Genomic DNA, 18,557 nt, shown 5'->3' with positions numbered 1-18,557 from the left:
TCTGGAGGTACTAATCCTGTTGGTTTGTGGTTGTGCCATACACAAGCATCATTAGAGCATACATGCACTTTTGAAGGCCAGAGAACCTAATGGGGTCAAAGGCACCCTTTTCAGCTTTTAGTAATCATCATAAGCCCTAACATTTGTCGTTGCATCGACGTGGAAAATAGGGGTCAAATAGCGCATCGGGGGTAAAGTAGTCCTTGTAGAGATCAACACGCCCCGTGCCCGCTGCCGATTCAACAGTCAATGTCCCTTTGTTGAACCCTTGAAGTTAAGAAAGCACACTCCATTTCTTCAAGAATCGTCATCATCACCGCCATTTCATCATCATCTTGGTCATAGTCATCCGACAAAGAAGAATCCATGAACTCGGCGTAGAAGTACTCGTCGTTAGCATCCACCGTGTTTGCTTCAAAATACAAAACGAGTACATAAAAGAATTGCACTATTGCACTGAACACTTACCAGGCACGGTCCGCCATGCACTGCGTCGGTAGGGGCGGGGTCTTGGTGGAGAGGCGGTTTGGTGGGGCGGCGGAGGTCCGGCAAGGCCCGCACGGCTCCGAGGGGGTACAACATCAACGTCAGTCTCGAGGAGCGTGGATAGAAAGTGGAGGTAGGACGAATTGTAAAAAAAAATGCAGGCTCTAAACATGGTTTTGGGTGGGATAGGGTGTCAGAGTACAACATAAAGAACATCCAAACTCCCCCAAAGTTCCCCAGTTTGGGGATGGCCAATGAGATTTCAAACGCTCCGGGTCAAAATGGGCCACGTTGGAGGCCTAAAAATGTTAGGACGTCTAGTCCAGACATTTGAAGGCGATTTGATGAACCGCCTTGAATATGTTCTACATCTGGGGACAATTTGGTGGGTGCTTTGAAAATGCCTGGCTGATTTCCGGGAGAGAGCGAGCATGAGACTAAGGCGAGAAGAAAGCGGTTGCTTCATTAAGGCTCGTACTAAGCGGTGACCGCCCGAATTCAACCACAGTGGCGACGCGCACACCAAAACACGTGACAGCACCAGGTAAAAACAAGAGGCCCAAAATTACCACAAAAATCAAAGTGGTTCCGCTTTTGAATTGTAAGTATACACTTCCAGGATCCTCAACTTCTGTTCATTCAGTGGACCAGGATACTTGTTTGTTCATCGAACCAAGACATACATGAAGTGTAGGGACTCAACAAGCATCCAGAAATGTACAGAGTCAGCTCACATGACGGTTCCCGTTTTCATGCAGAAAGGAAGCAGCAGAGTCGCTTGCCTGCACCAGTACTTTCGGTACAAGGATATGCCAAGGAGTTACACCGGCAAAGAAATCAAATGCATTTAGCAGAAACTTGCAGGTTTCACGCTTGCCATTCACCGAAGCATGTACCTGCCCTGAACTCCCAAACCTATCTTCCTGGGCCGTTTGGTCAAGTCACATGGTATTGATCATGGTGTCCGTGTCCCGTCTCCGAAAGGGTAACTAACTGCAAAAAGAGCAATGTCTCAGTTAAGGAAAATGTTTGGTATCAACTGTACTCATCAAACACAGTGAACTACTCTCTCTGTCCCATAATGTAAGACGTTTTTTGACACTACACTAATGTCAAAAAAAAGTCTTACATTCTGGGACGGAGGGAGTACAAAAGAAAATTTCACATACCCCCTCCCCCTATGGCATCATTTTTCCCCTCATGTACGCATTTGCTATTGCTACCCATAACCGCTCCATCAACACTGTTTCTTTCAAGACCTGTTCATACCCTGGGCCGGGCCGGGCTTGGCAAAGCCCGAAGTGAAAATCCCAAGGCTGAGCCCGGCCTGGCCCGAAAATCATGAACAGTGCTGTTTTTTAATTAAAATACTTATATTCGGAATATTATATTTAATATATTATACCTATATTTCAAATAAAATATCTATATATGGTCATTTCAGGGTTCTTCCGGGCTTTCAGTCCGGGCTTCGGGTGAGAAAGTGGAGCCCAAGCGTGGACAGGATGCCAGGCTTTCAGGCTCGGGCCTCTGGGCCGGGCTGCCCATGCACATGTCTACTTTCAACCAAAAACAGTACAATCAACGATGTTTAACCAAGCTAAGTTCTCTAGCAAAAATACCATCTAAAGCATATTCAACATTTTTTGGGTATATTTATCAACTAATGATCAATCAATCATACAATACTCCAACAGAGTATGTCTATGCTATTCGATAGGAGATGAGAAATATTAAATTTCACACTAAGTTTGAAGCTTGCGCTAGAATTTTTGGTTCAATTACATTCAACAAATTCTCTCTCTACTTATTTATTATGTCACATTGTCCTATCTGGCAAACTTTCCAACAACAATTTCACAAATTTCACAACTGTGACTTGGTTAATTTACATATAACATTTCTCTCCCTACTTACTTATTTTCTGCCACATCATCACATTGTTCTACATGGCAAACTTTGCCAATAACTATCTCACAACTGTTACGATTGTACTAGGCATCGGTTGCACACATCCTTCGCCAAATTCGGGCAAAGGAGAGCCAGGGGAGGACAACGCGGGCGTCCACGGCGTGTTTACGCGGACGCAAACTGAGCCCAAATATGGGCTAGAAATTGGTCAAAGCGGACAGCAAAACGGACATCAAGCGGTTTGCGTCGCCACGTTGGGCCGTGGTTTCTGCCCGCGCGGATAGAAACGGATGCGGGTGGACGAAATGCGTCGCCCTGTTGGAGTTACCCTAACATAGCTGAACACGGTGAATAATATAAGGGTGTTAAGACTGTTAGTGGTGAAACACGGTACACAGATGAGCCTGGGGACTATGTGCTGCCCTGATATGCTGACTGTTATTGAGGATACAGAAATGACTTGCAGAGATGGTGATGATGATGATGACAGGCTAATAGTGTCCTATGACAAAGATAATCCTCCAATTTTGGAGGAGACAAATTATCCTTGTTTGAATTCAGAATGCACTTGCAACCTTTGCGATAAAAAAGAATATGGATATGGAACCGAAAAGGGTGATCCACCTCTGGTACGAGTTTATTGTGGATGGAAACTGCATGCAACTTATATGAAAGATGGTTTAACTTTTTAAGTATAATGTTTTATAGTTGGTCTTCATGTATAATGTGTGGATTACATGTGTTAATAATTTCTGTCTCCTATCCCAGTCATCATATTTGCTGGCGTGCTCAAAGAAGTGAGAGGCTGACGCCAGCTACAAGAACATGGGTTGCTACAATGCTGGACTAGTTACTTGGTGCTACAGATTTGCAGAAGAAACTTCAAGAGTAGTGCCATATCAAAGTTCCACATCACAGAACATTTAATGCAAGGAGATGACACTTACAAGGACAAGGGAAAGATAGTTTCCACTTGGTAATTGTTATGCATATTTAAGTCAGATTTAAAGATGGTATCACCAACGAGTGTTTGTTGATATTGATTATGAAGAAATCAAATTGAAAATGTGCTTCAACAAAGAGTTTGCATCAGTCAAGCCATGTTGGATGGGTTTCTTAGAGAGGTGCCCACCATACTTGGCTGTAGATTCAACTGCTCTAACAAGCAAGTTCGGAGGACAATAGGCAGCTGCTTGTGGTATTGATGGCCAAAATTGGTTGTACCCGGTAGCCTATGGAGTTATGGATGCAGAATCCACTGACACCAGGACTGGAGTCATGCCTTCATGGAGAGACAAACAGGTCATTTGCCATCCAGCTGGTCTGGTCAATCACACAGATGCATGCAAGGGATGGGAGAGTGCAGTGGGTTGCATCTTTTAGCGAGTGGAGCATAGGGAGCATGAGGCAGCTAGCTGCCAATTTTCTGAAGAAGTTTAAAGGGTCTTTAAATTCTATGACAATTTATGGCCTACTGTGCGTACCTACCTCCCTATGAAGCATGCTGCCCACATAGAGAAAATCTATGCAAAACCTAAAGTGCAGAAATACAAGGATGAACGCCACCCAAATTTATGGTCTAGAAGCAAGTTCAATGAAGTCCCCAAAGTTGATTATGTCAGATAACAATCTAGCAGATTCCTTCAACAGCAAGACCAAGAAACTAAAAGCTATGCCCATTGTCGATTTGTTGGATACCATTAGGCCACAATTAATGCAGAGAACTGATCTTAGACAAAAGAATTGCAACAAAAAGAAGTCACTAAGTTCTCACAACTATCATGCAGAACCTTAATCAAAGAACTAGAGGTCTAAAGATAAGACTGGTCAGAAGCAAAAGTTCCGAGGCAGAAGTATATGCAAGAGAGAAAGATGGGATGGAATGGAATGGAAGCGTCCAGTTGACACTGAGAAGAGAGCATGTAGCTGTAGGCTATGCAAAGGCCTTCCTTGTGTCCATGCTATTTTCGTCATCACTTCACTTAGGGAACCAGGAAGGGAAGTTGAAGTATAAGCAGCTTATGCAAACAGCATACGTGCAATGCTATGGAAATATCAACATGTCAAACGTATCCTCCTCTGCTAAAGAGGCCTCCTGAAGGGGAGCCTTGGCGCAACGGTAAAGCTGTTGCTTTGTGACCATAAGTTCATGGATTCGAGTCCTAGAAACATCCTCTTGCAAAAATGCAGGGAAAGGCTGCGTACAGAAAACCCAAAGTGGTCGGACCCTTCCCCGGACCCTGCGCAAGCGGGAGCTACGTGTACCAGGCTGCCCTTTACTAAAAAGGCCTCCTAGGAGACCAACAAAGAATATAATCCAGGCTTTGAATGAAATAGATGCAAGGTTGGGCCTACAAAGAGGAAATGCAAATGCTGTGGACAACTTGGTCAGATACAGAAGAATTGCAAAGAGTAAGTTGACCAAGAATTTTCAGAAGATGAACAGACTGGTCCCTGTATTAGTATAAGCACTGTTCGGTACTCTTCCTCGCCTAACGCGTTTCTTTAGTTTTTGTAAAACTATTGTTCTTATGTAAAACTAATGCATTTATTTAGCTATTAGTTAATTCTATAAAACAGATGAATCTCTTTAGCTACAGGAGACTAATGCATTTCTTTCTATTTGTAAAACTGATGGTCCGATGCACCTCCAGGAAGACTGGTAAGAAAGTGGTGGCAAAAGGTCAAAGAAAAAGATCTGTGATTTGAAGTAGCAAAAATGCTGCACTAAAACCAGCCACAAACATCACCACATGATCAGATTGCTACAGAAGCTGCGATAGGTACTATTGCCATGTAAATTTTGGTTTCAGACTTGCAATGGCAAGTATGGAGTCCTGCTGCTTCTGAAATTAGTGAGTATGCAATCCAGGAGCTTTTGAAGAACACGTGTGACAAGTATGCAGTCCTGATGCTTTTGGAAGTAAGAACTTGTGAAGTTTATTGCTTGTAATGCTGTGTGCAGCCTTGCACCTTCAATGTAGCATGTATGCAGCCTAATGCTTGCTTACTTTTCTCTGTTTGATAGCTGCACTTAGTAATTTTGTGTGATAGCTATGCTTGGGGCCTACCTTTTTGTAGAGTAATACATCAGAGAAATTTCTACCATTTCTGTGAGGTCTAAGATCTTACTACTTGCACTAAAATTGCATTTTGAAGATCTTTCTGCAAGAGTAGCACAACCTGACATGCAAGAGCTTTAAGTCTGCATGTCTACTGTAAATACTTGGTAAATTCTCACATCTTCAATAGCCCAAAATACTCAATGCTTCCGCTACCCAGCTAATACATAGTGCCCAGCTGAGTCTAACTAGTGCTGACCAATTGCACGGTGGCGAAATCAGAGGAAGGTGAGAGAAACTAATAGCAAATATGTAAAAAAAACTATGGCACAGTGGCAAATGTGTGAATAACCATTTACAAAACGAAATAATGTAGATCCTTAGATCGAATAGGTTGGCAAAGGATACATACCTCCTGTTGCAACTACTTCACTGTCATCAGACACTTTTACAGTTAATGTTCTGTCACTCCAGCGAGACTTGCGTATGTGAAACACATCAAACTAAAAAGGTAAAATCATATATTTATCAGTGTCAACATTATGCTAATATTATTTCCATATAAAGGTGAACAACATGCATAAAGCAAATCATAGAAGAAACTTACTTTGACATTCAGTTCAGAATTAAGGCTATTATTTTCATCCTCACATTTGCTCAGCATCATATTCTCTAACTGACAACAGCAGCAATACTTATGTAAGTTAGGGCATCTCCAGCCGCGCCCCCAGGAAGGCCTCCCCAGGCGTTTTTTTCGCGCCGGCGCCGAAAAACGGCCCAGTCGCGCCCCCAGGAGCCCGATTTTCGCCGGCTTGGGCCGAAAACAGCGCCGGCGGACCCAGCCCGAACCCGGCGCGCTGGGGGGCGCCCGGGGGCGCCGGGCGAAATGTTTTGGCGCGAAAAAGCCGCGGGCCCGCCGCGTCAGCGACACGGCTCTCTTCTCGGCCCTTCGTCGTCCTCATCGCCTCGTTTCCCGCGGCTCAGCCTGCACCATTGATGCCTCACGGGCGGCGCAGTGAAGACCGGACGACGCGCGTCCCTCGCCCTCCCTCGCCCGCCACGCGTACACACGGTGACACGCGCGCCTTGGCCTATATATGAAGCGCCCCGGCGCACTCGGCGACTCACACTCTCCCGCCGCCGTCGTTTCCTCCCTCTCCTCTCCTCTCTTTCGCCGTCCCCAGTTCACAGCCATGGCCGAGCGCTTCCCAGGCGACGGCGCGGCGGCGAACGGCTTCGGCCGCCGCCATCTTCACGAAGACGAGGCTCGCCTCCTTTACGAGGCCGAGTACCCGGTCCCGCCGGACATGCGGGTGCCCGGGACGTGGAGGATCAGCGCGGGCGGCGTGCCGGTGCCCCCGGTACCGACCGGCGCGGCGCGGCGTGCGGAGATCACACGCATCCGCTCGAACCTGCCGCGTGCGGCGAGGGAGGCGCCACGGTACGCCCCCGACAGCCCGCTCTGGGAACCGTACTTCCGTCGTCGTCACGCCGAGCAGCTCGAGGCCACCAACGGCGTCGTGCCCTCCGGCAGGCTCAACGCCGCCGGCCGGCGTCTGTGGTGGGGCGTGCCCGGGCGCACGTTGGAGGCCGTCCTCGAGTACATCGAGGGCGGCAACACGCCGTGCCTGGAGTACCCTGCTCCCCCTTCCTTCTCACGCCGCCGGGGAAGCTCCTGGACCCCGAGGCGCATGGAGACCGGGGGGTCCTCCTCGTCCGGCGGCTCGCCCTACCTCCGCCCTGTCAAGCCGGAGCCCCAGGACACGCCGGTCAGCACGCGCACCCGCAGCTCCGGCGGCGCCAACGCCTCTCCACCAACCGGCCGCTTCGTCCTCGCCGAGCCCAAGCCGGAGCCCGTCCTCCCCGCGGAGTACGAGGAGATAGCCCAGCGCGGCTTCTCCGACGAGGACGCCATGCGGTGGGCGCGGGACGACTACCTCCGCGACGAGATGGTCCGGCAGCGCCGGGCCCTGGAGGAGATCGCCGTCCGCAAGCGTGGGCGCGAGGACGAGCACGGCGTCGTGGTCCTCGACAGCGACGACGACGACGACGCCCCCGGACCGTCCAACCCGCCGCGCCAACCGGGGGAGGGATGCAGCAGGGACGGCGGAGGCGGCGACGACGACGACGGCGGTGACTACACGCGGTTCTACCGCCTCCTTGGCATGTAGAACCGCGTGGGCGGGCAGCGAGGGAGACGGCGGGCGGCGAGGGAGACAGCGGGGGTAGCCCGCGGTAGTTTTTTTTCTTTTTTGTAAAATATGTTTAAGTTTGAATGAACTCGCCGATGTTTGCGTTAAATTTGAGTCGTTTTTGCGCCGTGTTTGACTTTTTTGACTAACCGTGGGCGCCGCGACTGGGGGGCATCACGCCCCCAGTGCGCGGTTTAGCGCCGGTGCGCCCCCAGGGGGCGTTTTTTTGCCCCTACTGGGGGGCCAACGGCTGGAGATGCCCTTAATAGCATAAAGCAATAGAATTTAACATGAGTGTCTTACTTTCGTATTACTTCAAACATAATATCTACAGTGCATCTACCTCAACTGTTGTAGAGATGTGTTCTCCATTGAAACAACTAATGACGTCACCCACCAGTATTCCAAGTTTCTCAGCAGGAGATCCATATGACACCTAAGACCCGCAATAACCACTCAATATGCATGATAACATAAACAGTCAAGAAAGCTAACATAAATCTAGAAATGACCAATATAAACATGTGTGTGTGTGTGTGTGTGTGTGTGTGTGTTCTGCGCTCCAGACACAGTGCACGATTGACCATACCAACAACTTCCCGGATCCCTGACTTCTCTATCCAAATCATGCACAAAAACTGAAGTTCTAGTAGTAAAGGTGCACAGGGATGCAGTACTAGCAAGTCCTACTAGCAAAGATGAACAGTAATATAGTAATAGAAGATCAAACATAAATCCAAACCAGCCCAACACTTGGGTGCCTTGGTTTCTCACCTCCTACTCAACGGTAAAACATGTAGTAAACTATGGTGTATAATACATAGTAAATCCTAGAGATCACATGGTAAAAATCTTGCCTCTGCTCCAAAATGGAGACAAGGAGGTACATGATGAATTGAAGGTAGTAAAACTGGGTTAGCAAAGGCACCTGCTAAGCATATCAGTACCAAATCCATTTACCAACTAGCAAAAAATACAATTGTGCACATAGATGACTTGCACATAACTGGTTTTACTACATAACTAGATGCTCTGGTGCTACTTAATCACATACCAACTTTAGTACTTTGCTACATTTACTAGATACTCCGCTATATATATTACAAAGAGAAAAATTCACTGCAGGTCCCCATACTTGTCGCGTTGGCCGCATTTCTCCTCGCACTTGCAAATACCCGAAATACAGTCCTACAACTTGTCTCAGGTGGTCGTCTATGGTCCAAAATACCATTTCCTCTACGTATGCGCTGACTTGGCTGTTGACTGGCTAGTCCACGCGGGCTTTGACCGCCAGCTCAGCTGCACGGGAGAATACAAGGGGGTTTGTTGCAAAAACGATGAATTTGCGTTTATCCCCCCGCCTGGTCGGACCGCGCCTCACCACCTGGTCGGACCGCGCCACACCCACCCACCTGGTCGGATCGCGACCGCACCCACCTGGTCGGACCACACACACCGCACCGCACCGCACCTACACCTCTCCCTCTCCTCTCCCGTCTCGAACCCTAATCACCGTCGCCTGCTCCGCCGCTGTCGCCGCAGGCACCACCGCCTAGATCTGCTGCTACCTCTCGCCGCCGTCGCTGCAGGCACCACCGCCTGGATCTCCACCGGCATGTCATCTGCGAGATCCTCCCGCTCCGGTGTGCGCTCTGGTCTGCGTGGCCGCTCTGTTGAGGTGCCACTGGTCGGATGCCCCGATTGTGGCGAACCCGTCAAGTGCTACCGCTCTAGCACCAATGAGCATGATGGTTGGGTTTTCTACAAGTGCACCCACGACAATGTAAGCTTCAGTCTTGCTCTGTTCGATTCATGCACCTGCCCTGTTCAGTAGCCATGCTGTGCTCAGTAGCCATGATGTGATGTGCTTAGAAGTTAACTGAATGTTCAGCAATTCATGTGATTAGAAGTCTTGAATGTGCTCAGTAGCCATGGTTAACTGAATTTTAGTCTTGAATGTGCTTAGAAGTTAACTGAAGAGATCTCTTAACTGAACATTTTTTCATGTTAACTGCACTTTGTCAGTCATTTTCACACATTGCATTGCTTTGGTTGTAGGTCACCTGTGATTTCTGGCGCTGGGAGATGGAATATGTGCAGCATCTGGTTGAAACTAGAGTTCTTGTTGGTAATGCTGCTGTAGATGCAATTGGTGCAGCTGAGGACAGGAGGGAAGATCTTGAGAGGAAGAGGACTGAGTGGATGGCAGGAAGAAACTTAGCTGGAAGGGCCTTGGCTGGAAGAGGCATTGCAGGCAGGGTGAATTTTGACAGCCCTAGTGAGAAAAACCTTGCTACCAAGCAGCAAGTTGCTATGCTTCTTGGATTAGGTAGAGAGATCCTTCTAGTGCTAAAGCTTCTTATGGCTAGTGTTGTGGTTCTTTGTGTGTTGTCTTTCATCTTCATTATGAAGAAGTGAGATGTTGATAAATTAGTATCTATGGTTGTCTGAGCTGGTGTCTGAGCTGGATATGTATCTATGGCTGTAATGGATATGATGTTATTTTGGCTGTATGGTTGTAATGGATATGATGTATCTATGATGTCAGTGTTGAATCTTCCAATTTGTTGTTAATATTCAGTTAACTTTGTCTTCTCTGAGCTCTCTGAGCCAAATATTCAGTTAACTGCACTTGGTCAGTGTCAATGTTGACTGCACTTGGTCTTAGCTTGATTGATATGGCCAAATTGTAAATCAACTTAACTGAACAAAGATTCAGTTAAATGAGCTTGATTGATATGCCCAAAATGTAACTGAACTTAACTGAACAAGGATTAAGTTAAATGAGCTTGTATGATATGGCCAAAATATAACTGAACTTAACTGAACAAATATTCAGCTAACTGATTGGTCCACAACAATGCACACTGGCACCCTACAACTTGCATTGTATGTTTGCCTTTGGTCCACAACCACCAGATCCACCTATGCTTCCTCCCCCAGCCACAAGTATATCTTCCTCGTTCCCATTCTTCTCTTCTTCTCCAGCACCACAAAGTTCTTCTCTTCTTCTCAAGCACCACAAAGATCCATGGTGTCGTGGGATGATCTCCCTAGCTCTTCCGGAGACGACTCTGTTACCAGCAAGGTTGGTCATCTCCTCCTCATCTCCTACTAGGGTTACCAAAAGCTAGGGTTTTCTCTTGTTTCTTCATTCTGAATCCAAATCTGGATCTGTTTTAGGCTCCTGCCACAATTTTCTGTGAGGAATGGAGAGGCCTGGCCATAGATTTGCCTAGTTTTACATGTCAGCATGGAACTTTGTGTGAGAAGGTTGTGGCATTTGAATCAGTTGATACTGGCAGGAGGTTCCTAACCTGTGCCCAGAAGGTTAGTACAAACTCATTCACACTGTCAAAAGTTTAAAAAGCTCAAATTTTAGTTATTTTTGAGTAGTCAATTTGTATGCCATTTAAAGTGCTATGTTTAGTTAACTAAAATTTGAGGAGTAGTTAGCTGAATTTCTTGATTAGTTAACTGAAATTATGTTTGTTTTAAATTCATAGGAAGTACCTAGCTGCAACTATGTGGAGTGGGTTGACCCTGAGTGACCTGATGCTATGAAGATGAGCCTAGCTAGGATATGGAGCATGTATGAAGAGGAGACAAAACAGAACCTCAGACAAAATGTTCTGAATGCTGAGGAAAACTTGAAGATTTTGGAATAGAAGAAGTTGGAAAAAGAGCTTAGCAATTTCAAACTTGATTTTGCTAATCTTGTGGCTGAGAAGGAGCATGCAATTAGCCAATTAGGCAGCACACAAATTGCTATGGCTGATCTTAGGGCAGAGCTTGAGAAGAGGAAGATGAATGACAAAACAGTAACAAGCATTCATCAGGTATTCAGGGCTAAGGCAGAAAAAGAGAGAGATCAAGTGATCCAAGAGAGGGACCAAGTCATTGGAGAGAGGGATAAATTAAAGCAAGAGAAGAGAAAGCTTGAATACATGATTGGTGACTTGTTCAAACACAAAGAGGACACCAAGGAGAAGATAAGGAAGCTTAAGGGCATGCTGGATGATTTTGATTGAGCTGATGTTGTACTACATGCTGAATGATTTAACTGATGTTGTACTGATGTAGTACTAGATGCTTAATTTGATTGAACTGATGTTGTACTAGATGCTCAAATTCCAGTTTGATGTTATTCAAGTCAATTTGTTTATCCAGTAGCTAACCACATATGCATACCTAACAGTTCAACTGCAAGGATTCCTTTAGTTGATGTTTATTTGGTGCTGACAAAAGACAGAAGTGTTGAACTGAATGTTGACAACATTCAGCATACCTAACAATGACAGAAACAATTCCTCAACATAGTAACTGACAACAACTGAATATGACAGCAACAATGACAGCAACATTCAGCATTATACAAGCACACCTAACTAACCAAAGAGATCCCCTAACCAAACATCAGTTCAACATTTCATAGCACTTTCAGCATTCATGTTTGTACTTGTCCACAAACATGACACCAAACATTCATCATTCAACATTTCATAGCACTTGTTCACATTACCAAAAGAAGACCAGCAGTAATAATTAACTTATGTGCTCACATTATACAAGCACACCTAACTAACCAAACATCTATAATTATAACTTATATGCTGAAAATACTATACTTTCAGCATACCTAACTAACCACCTTCACTTCTTCAGGCCATCTTCTTCAGGCGCTTTGACCTGCGAACCTCAGCTGCACCTTCTTCAGGCATCTTCCTCTTCTTCTTGTTCATCTTCTTGTCAGCCACCTCTGCATGTGCTTCAAGTGCCAAGACCACCTCCACCTCCTTCTTGACGATGTCAGGAACATCTGGAAGCGCGTCGACGTCAATTGGGTGGTGCTTGTCACCCTCCCTGGCGACAGGCGCCACCATCTGGACCTCCGGCTCGGGGACGACGGGCGCCGCCATCTGCACCTCCGGCTCGTCGTCAGAGAGGACGATCACCTCTGGCTCCTCCCAGCCAGTCGACCAAGACGAGTCGGCGGCGTAGCCAGAGTCTTCGTCGAAGCCAGAGTCGTACTCCGACTCCGACGAGATGTAATCAGAGTTGTCGTCGCGCCCGAGGAGGTCGGGCTGATAGTGGTCCCAGTAGGCCGTGTTGACAGGCGCGGGGACGGCCACCTCGACGTTCTGGACGCGCTCCGCTCGCGAGCCAGCGCGCGACGGATCCGGCTGAGGAGGATCTGGCATGTACTCCTCTTCTTGTGACTCTTCCTCACTTTCTGCATCATACAACTGATCTTGCTCAGCCTGCTCCTCTTGCACTTGATCAGCATTTTCCTCTTGCACTTGGTCAGAATGATCCTCTTGCACTGGCACTTGCTCCTTCTTAGGTCTCAGGCCACTGAATTTGACTAGAGGAGGATCTTCATCATCAGAATGAACTTGAACAAGGGAAATATATGACCTCATACTGTCATCATGATCAAGAAATATCTGCTGGAAATGGTTCCCATTAAGAACACAATCCTTCATGTTCTCTGTCATTGTGTTGTCCCCTAACTTAATTTCTCTTAAGCCATTCTTATAGACTGTCAGTCCAGGAACACACCAGTAAGCCCTTATCCCGCCCTCAAACTCATACCCAATTTCCTCCACCAGAATGGCAACAACTGTAGGTGTCCAATTATCTATATCACAGTAGTCATACCAAATGGAGTGGCCCTTGTGATAACCCCTATGCTTGTCTGCACATAGGAAAAAGCCACCATGTATGACCTCAACAGAGAAATGGTTGCTTAAGGGGCCTGCAAAACAAATGAAATGACAAAATCTTCAGACAGACAGTAATAACAGAGATGACAGAGAATGCAACTGCACAATGCAACAACAGACAGTAATAACATAGGTGAAGAGACAATGCAACTGCACAATGACACAACCATGCTATTTGAGATCATCTGATCTAGGAAATTGACACAATGTAACTGCACCAGTCTAACACAACTGTCAATGTTCAGACAAAAAAATGTTAAGTCCGTAATAACAAAACTGTCAATGTTCAGACAAAAGATGTTCAAGTAGTTGAAAACATGACAAATATGCTCAGTGTAAGTGCAGACATTGTATACAAATGTAGACAAATGTATCAGATACAGGTTCAGAAATAGATAACTGAAAGTTCAGACATTTCCAAAACAAAATGATGGCATTCATGGCATATCAAGTAAACAAATTGGTGATTTTTCACGTCCAAAAGCATGTTCCTTTGCTGGATCTGGCAAACAAACAGTCATCTCATTAACAAAACAACATATGGTCGACGCATGTAACCTAATTTAAGCTAACATTGACGGCCAAAAAAACAGGGCATCCACTTTGCCTAACAATTCGAGCAATCAAAACCTTTATTACCTCTGTACAACCATATTTCATCTACAACTAACCTATCGAAAGGCCTCATGAAACCCTAATTTGCATCTGCCACTAACTTCACCATCCACGGCTAAAACCCTACACCCCTAAACCCGTGACAGAAAAAGATGGCCAAGAACCCTAAACCCTACCCCGTATGCGCAATTGAGTAGGGCGCGCACTCTTTCCCCCAGCTAAAACGGACAGATCGGGCAGAGAAGGTGCTAACGACGGCGATGTACCGTACAGCGGCGGCTCGGCATGATCCTGACGATGGGAGGGAGCGAGAGGAACGTCACGCAGGCCCCGACCAAACGGAGCAGACGGCGGCGGCTCAGCGTCCGACGACGAGCTCATGGCGGGCGCCGCCACAGACCGCCACGCCCGGCGAGAGGAGGCGAGCACCTCGGCAGCGACGACGAACAAGGGAGGGGAGCGGAGCAGAGCAAGGGAGCGGAGCGGAGCGGCTCGGTCTGGTCGGGTCGGACCAGGTGGATGGATCGGTCCGACCAGGTGGCGGCTCATGTTTTATTGCCAGACGTTTTTGCAATAAACCCCCTCGCATTCCCCCCAATCACCCCGCCCAGGGCGTCTTCTGCTGAGCTGGCGGTCAAAGCCCATGTGGACTAGCCAGTCAACAGCCAAGTCAACGCATACGTAGAGGAAATGGTATTTTGGACCGTAGACGACCACCTGAGACAAGTTGTAGGACTGTATTTTGGGTATTTGCAAGTGCGAGGAGAAATGCGGCCAACGCGACAAGTATAAGGACCTACAGTGAATTTTTCTCTATTACAAACCTAACATGACAAATACTACAACCTCAACCAGACACACTAATAACAGATGAGTACACAACTAAGTTCAAATAAATAGCCACGTTTACGACAAACACTCACATAATAGCACTAAAAAAACACTACTAAAGGCTATTTGCATGCACATTTTACAATTTACAACTATCGCATGAGTGACATTAAAACAACAAGCTTTCCAAGATTTACGATGGTCTAGAGAATTTTTACTATCAAAATCATATATGTGTGGGTTGCAGGTTGTGTAGTCAGTTGGTTTGCCCAGGAGTGGCTCGTGCAGTCTGTCCGGAGCGTAAAATTAGCAATTTTGCGCTCCTAGTTTAGTGTGGCTATATTTTGATCTAGAGAGAAAGAGAGGGCGAGAGATACCCTTTTTACAATAAGGCCATCATCAATATTACACTTGCACAATATATTCTCAGCAAGAGCAATGTCTACAAACTTGATCGACCAAAATTTCATTCCAAGCTGGGGCCGAGGGATGCGCCTATATCAAAAAGTCATCCAATATACATTAATAAGTTAGTAAGCATAAGTGTTAACCCTTCTAAAATGAATCGAGTCAATAAACCAAATTATATTTTATCATATCATCAAAATTCCAATGCTAGACAAATAGTTTTGGAACCATGCTAGACCAAATATTTTGATTAGATGAATTTTGCCTTCCCTGATCATATGATCCTGTTGATTTATAAAGCTACACTGCATAAAGGAAATTCAACTAATAGAAGGATATCAAAGTGGAACAACTAGATCTAAGAGTAATAGACGAAGAACCAAGTTTGTGCAGTTTGGGATTGATCTAGACAAGGCTAGAATCTGCATAGATCTTGATGAAATCCACTTGCTATAGATCACAAACATCAATAATGTGTTTCATTGCATCCTTACTAGACAAAATATTCTTTAAAAAGGGGACATAATAATGCTACATGTCTTCTTAGTGGCACTAAAAACAGAAGTAAACAAGAACATACTGGAATTTTCTCCACAAATGCAAGTACTTCACTAAAATGGAAGACGGTATAAAAGATCCGCTTGTATTGCCATTGACCATTCCCACAATTTTTCCGCCAAAGTCAATGAGTGGCGCTCCTTTGCCATACTAGAAAATGCATTGAAATCAAGAAGGTACAATAGCATTAATTTGCAAAATAGGCATTAAAATACATTGTCCAGAATAGCAAATGTACAATTCAATCTCAAGATAAAATACAGTTTTTACCCTGGGACGTGGATCTGCACTGTGAACATGCATATAGTGATACCGTTCAAGTAGGTTTGGATTCAAGAATTTCACCACACCATGGCTTATCCTTAGAAACGAACTTTCATCTCTTCCAAGCTCAAAAACATGGTCAGAACGCATCACACCATCATTGAAAGATAGTATATGAACAGGCCTATCCATTCTAACACTGAAGAAGGCCAAATCATAGTGCTTCTGATAGTACTGCAGGGTGGCCTTTTCAGTGGTGCCACCCTGCATGTGAACAAGGACCTACAGCAGGTGCAGAATGCAAGATTTTAACCTTTTTTCAGCGGGACTAGTATATGATAGCCACAAGTAGAAAGAGGTATTTTGAATTGGAATCAACTAGAGATTGGACTACCTATAGGGCAAAGCAAATGAATAGAACTCATCAATTCTACTCATCCTTAAGAACTCACCTCGGCATTAGTATCATACTCTTCTTGCCCTGACCAACTGTCCAAAGATGCAGACTTGGTACAAATGAGACGTGAAGTTGTCAAAGCAGTGCCAATTTTGTTCTTCTCATCCCAATCAACCCAGAAACCACAGCATCGTGCTAGTGGCTTACCACCTACAAATATACAAATTCATTGAAATATCAGCAACAAACAACATAATTTCACGATGCTCCTAAATAAACAGATATGGTATCATTATTATTTGTACCAACAGAGGATGAAAGTCCGAGAACAGAGCGTCCAGCGTTAAGCACTGCCGTCCTTGCAGATTCACGAACAGGAACCAGATTTGGGTCATCAAGAACACACATGGAAGCTCTGCACATGTGCACATTCAGAGTAGCCAATCCCATATGGCGAGCTACAAGAAATTCGGTACACGAAGTAAACACTCATGTGCCGAACACAATACTTCACTCGGAAGTGGAATCGATACTTTTTCTCATTGGTGATGGAACCATGGAAAGGAATCGAGGCGACTTGGATTGCATACCTCTTTTGGCCGAAACATCTTCTCGTGCCTTCTGAATGGCTTTGGACGTACTCAGATCATGAAGTCGGTACATGCGATCCGGGATATGTGGCTGGCGAACTGGAGAGCTGTCTGCAGATGAGACCTCCTCCTCCTCCCCGGTCCTCTTCCGTTTCTTCGATTTCCGGTTGGCAGCCGGATCCCTCTTTCTCTTCCTTGTATTGGATCGCACGGTTGGTTCCCGTGGGGACTGGGAGCCCGGGGACTGCCGCGCACGCACCAGGGCCATCGACCGGGTCGTCGCCGTGGGCCTTGCTGCAGCCGTGGACCTCTGGCTGCGTGGGAGCGCGCGGGTTGGTCCGGACCCCGACGCCTCTCCCTCTTGAGTGGCGGCTTGCGGCATTGCTGACCTTGCCAAGGTCGGGTCGAGGCAGCAGCCAGCAGCCGTCGGGCCCTTCACGATCGCCTGGATGCTCGCGCGCCCAGATCCGGCGGAACTTAGAGCATCTCCAACAAACGCGCAACACACCGCGCGCTAAAAACTACTTTGTCGCGTGCGCTTCGTCTGATTTTACGCGGCCTGCAGCGCTGGCTCCAATAGGCGCGCTAAAATGCAGCCCACATAGTCTGCTTCACATGATACAAAATGCGTATATCGAGACTTCTCCAACGATATATAGTTCTACTATGTCCACATAGCCTACTTCTACGATACAAAATAAATCCGGCTTCTCCAACGATATATAGTTTTACTACGTCCACATAGCCTGCTTCTACGATACAAAATAAAACTGGCGGAGTCGCCACGCCGCAGCGTCGTATGCGCGCGCGCCATCCTGGGCGGTGTCGAAGGTTCCGAGGCCGAGGCGCACGCCGCCACCCGACTGAATTGAGGCGGAGTAGGTGCCGGACGGGCGCACGCAGACGCCGCGGTAGCCTGAACCTCCCCGGCGGCGAGGCGGCATGGTGGCGCGGTGGTGGCGGCTCGGCGGCGAGGAGGGAAAGCAGTGGAGAGAGCGAGAGAGAGAGAGCGGTAGATGGCGCTGCAGTTATATAGGCGCGCGCGAAGCGGCGCGCCAAATCTTGCGCGCGAGCTGCCGCCTTTTCCCCCGCGCGCGCAATCGTTTCCCCCGCGCGCGCAATCGTTTCCCGTGCGCGCTTGTTTCCCGCCATCGCTGGAGCGCACGAAACCGGTCGACGCGCGCTAAAAAGCACTTTTACCGCGCGGACGCGTCTTCTAGCGCGCCCGTTGGAGATGCTTGTACAATGGTTCTATCTTAACAATGTCATGTAGGATAAATGATGAGGTGAATGAAAGAGAATTCATAAGAAAAGGCTTGTCTTCTCTTTTTTAAAAGAAGATAAAAGATGATCTCTTAGCACAATATGTCTCATCATATTTTTAGGAATAGCTAGTTATTGAAGATAAGACTAAGAGATGACCCATTGTAGACATGTTTTTTTATCATCTTTTAATTACATACAAGATTTAAAATAAGACTATCTTATCAAACATTGTATATGCCCTTAGGGTTGGC

General features: G+C 46.7%; 1 protein-coding gene across 3 annotated transcripts; it reads right to left on the bottom strand.

The window, feature by feature from the left end:
* Positions 1–1,052: 1,052 nt before the first annotated feature.
* LOC119337841 lies at positions 1,053–17,515 on the bottom strand. Of its 3 annotated transcripts, XM_037610071.1 has the most exons (10): positions 17,041–17,515; positions 16,756–16,908; positions 16,506–16,660; positions 16,060–16,335; positions 15,812–15,939; positions 15,201–15,318; positions 7,995–8,087; positions 6,067–6,135; positions 5,872–5,962; positions 1,053–1,479 (listed from the first exon to the last, which is right to left on the bottom strand). In XM_037610071.1, the coding sequence occupies exons 1-10, from the start codon at positions 17,420–17,422 to the stop codon at positions 1,442–1,444; spliced, it is 1,503 nt and encodes a 500-aa protein (XP_037465968.1). In that variant the 5' UTR covers positions 17,423–17,515; the 3' UTR covers positions 1,053–1,441. The 3 variants fall into 3 exon arrangements, 2 of the variants coding, with proteins under 2 accessions (XP_037465968.1, XP_037465969.1); XR_005163644.1 differs by lacking the exons at positions 6,067–6,135; positions 7,995–8,087 and adding an exon at positions 13,313–13,409 and having other exon boundaries at positions 1,434–1,479; XM_037610072.1 differs by lacking the exons at positions 1,053–1,479; positions 5,872–5,962; positions 6,067–6,135; positions 7,995–8,087 and adding an exon at positions 13,032–13,409.
* Positions 17,516–18,557: the final 1,042 nt, after the last annotated feature.

Source organism: Triticum dicoccoides, chromosome 7B (assembly GCF_002162155.2).
Source record: "Triticum dicoccoides isolate Atlit2015 ecotype Zavitan chromosome 7B, WEW_v2.0, whole genome shotgun sequence".
Taxonomy (NCBI): Eukaryota; Viridiplantae; Streptophyta; class Magnoliopsida; order Poales; family Poaceae; genus Triticum; species Triticum dicoccoides.
Note: the sequence above shows the minus strand (reverse complement) of the source record. Positions and strands in the feature narration are given on the sequence as shown.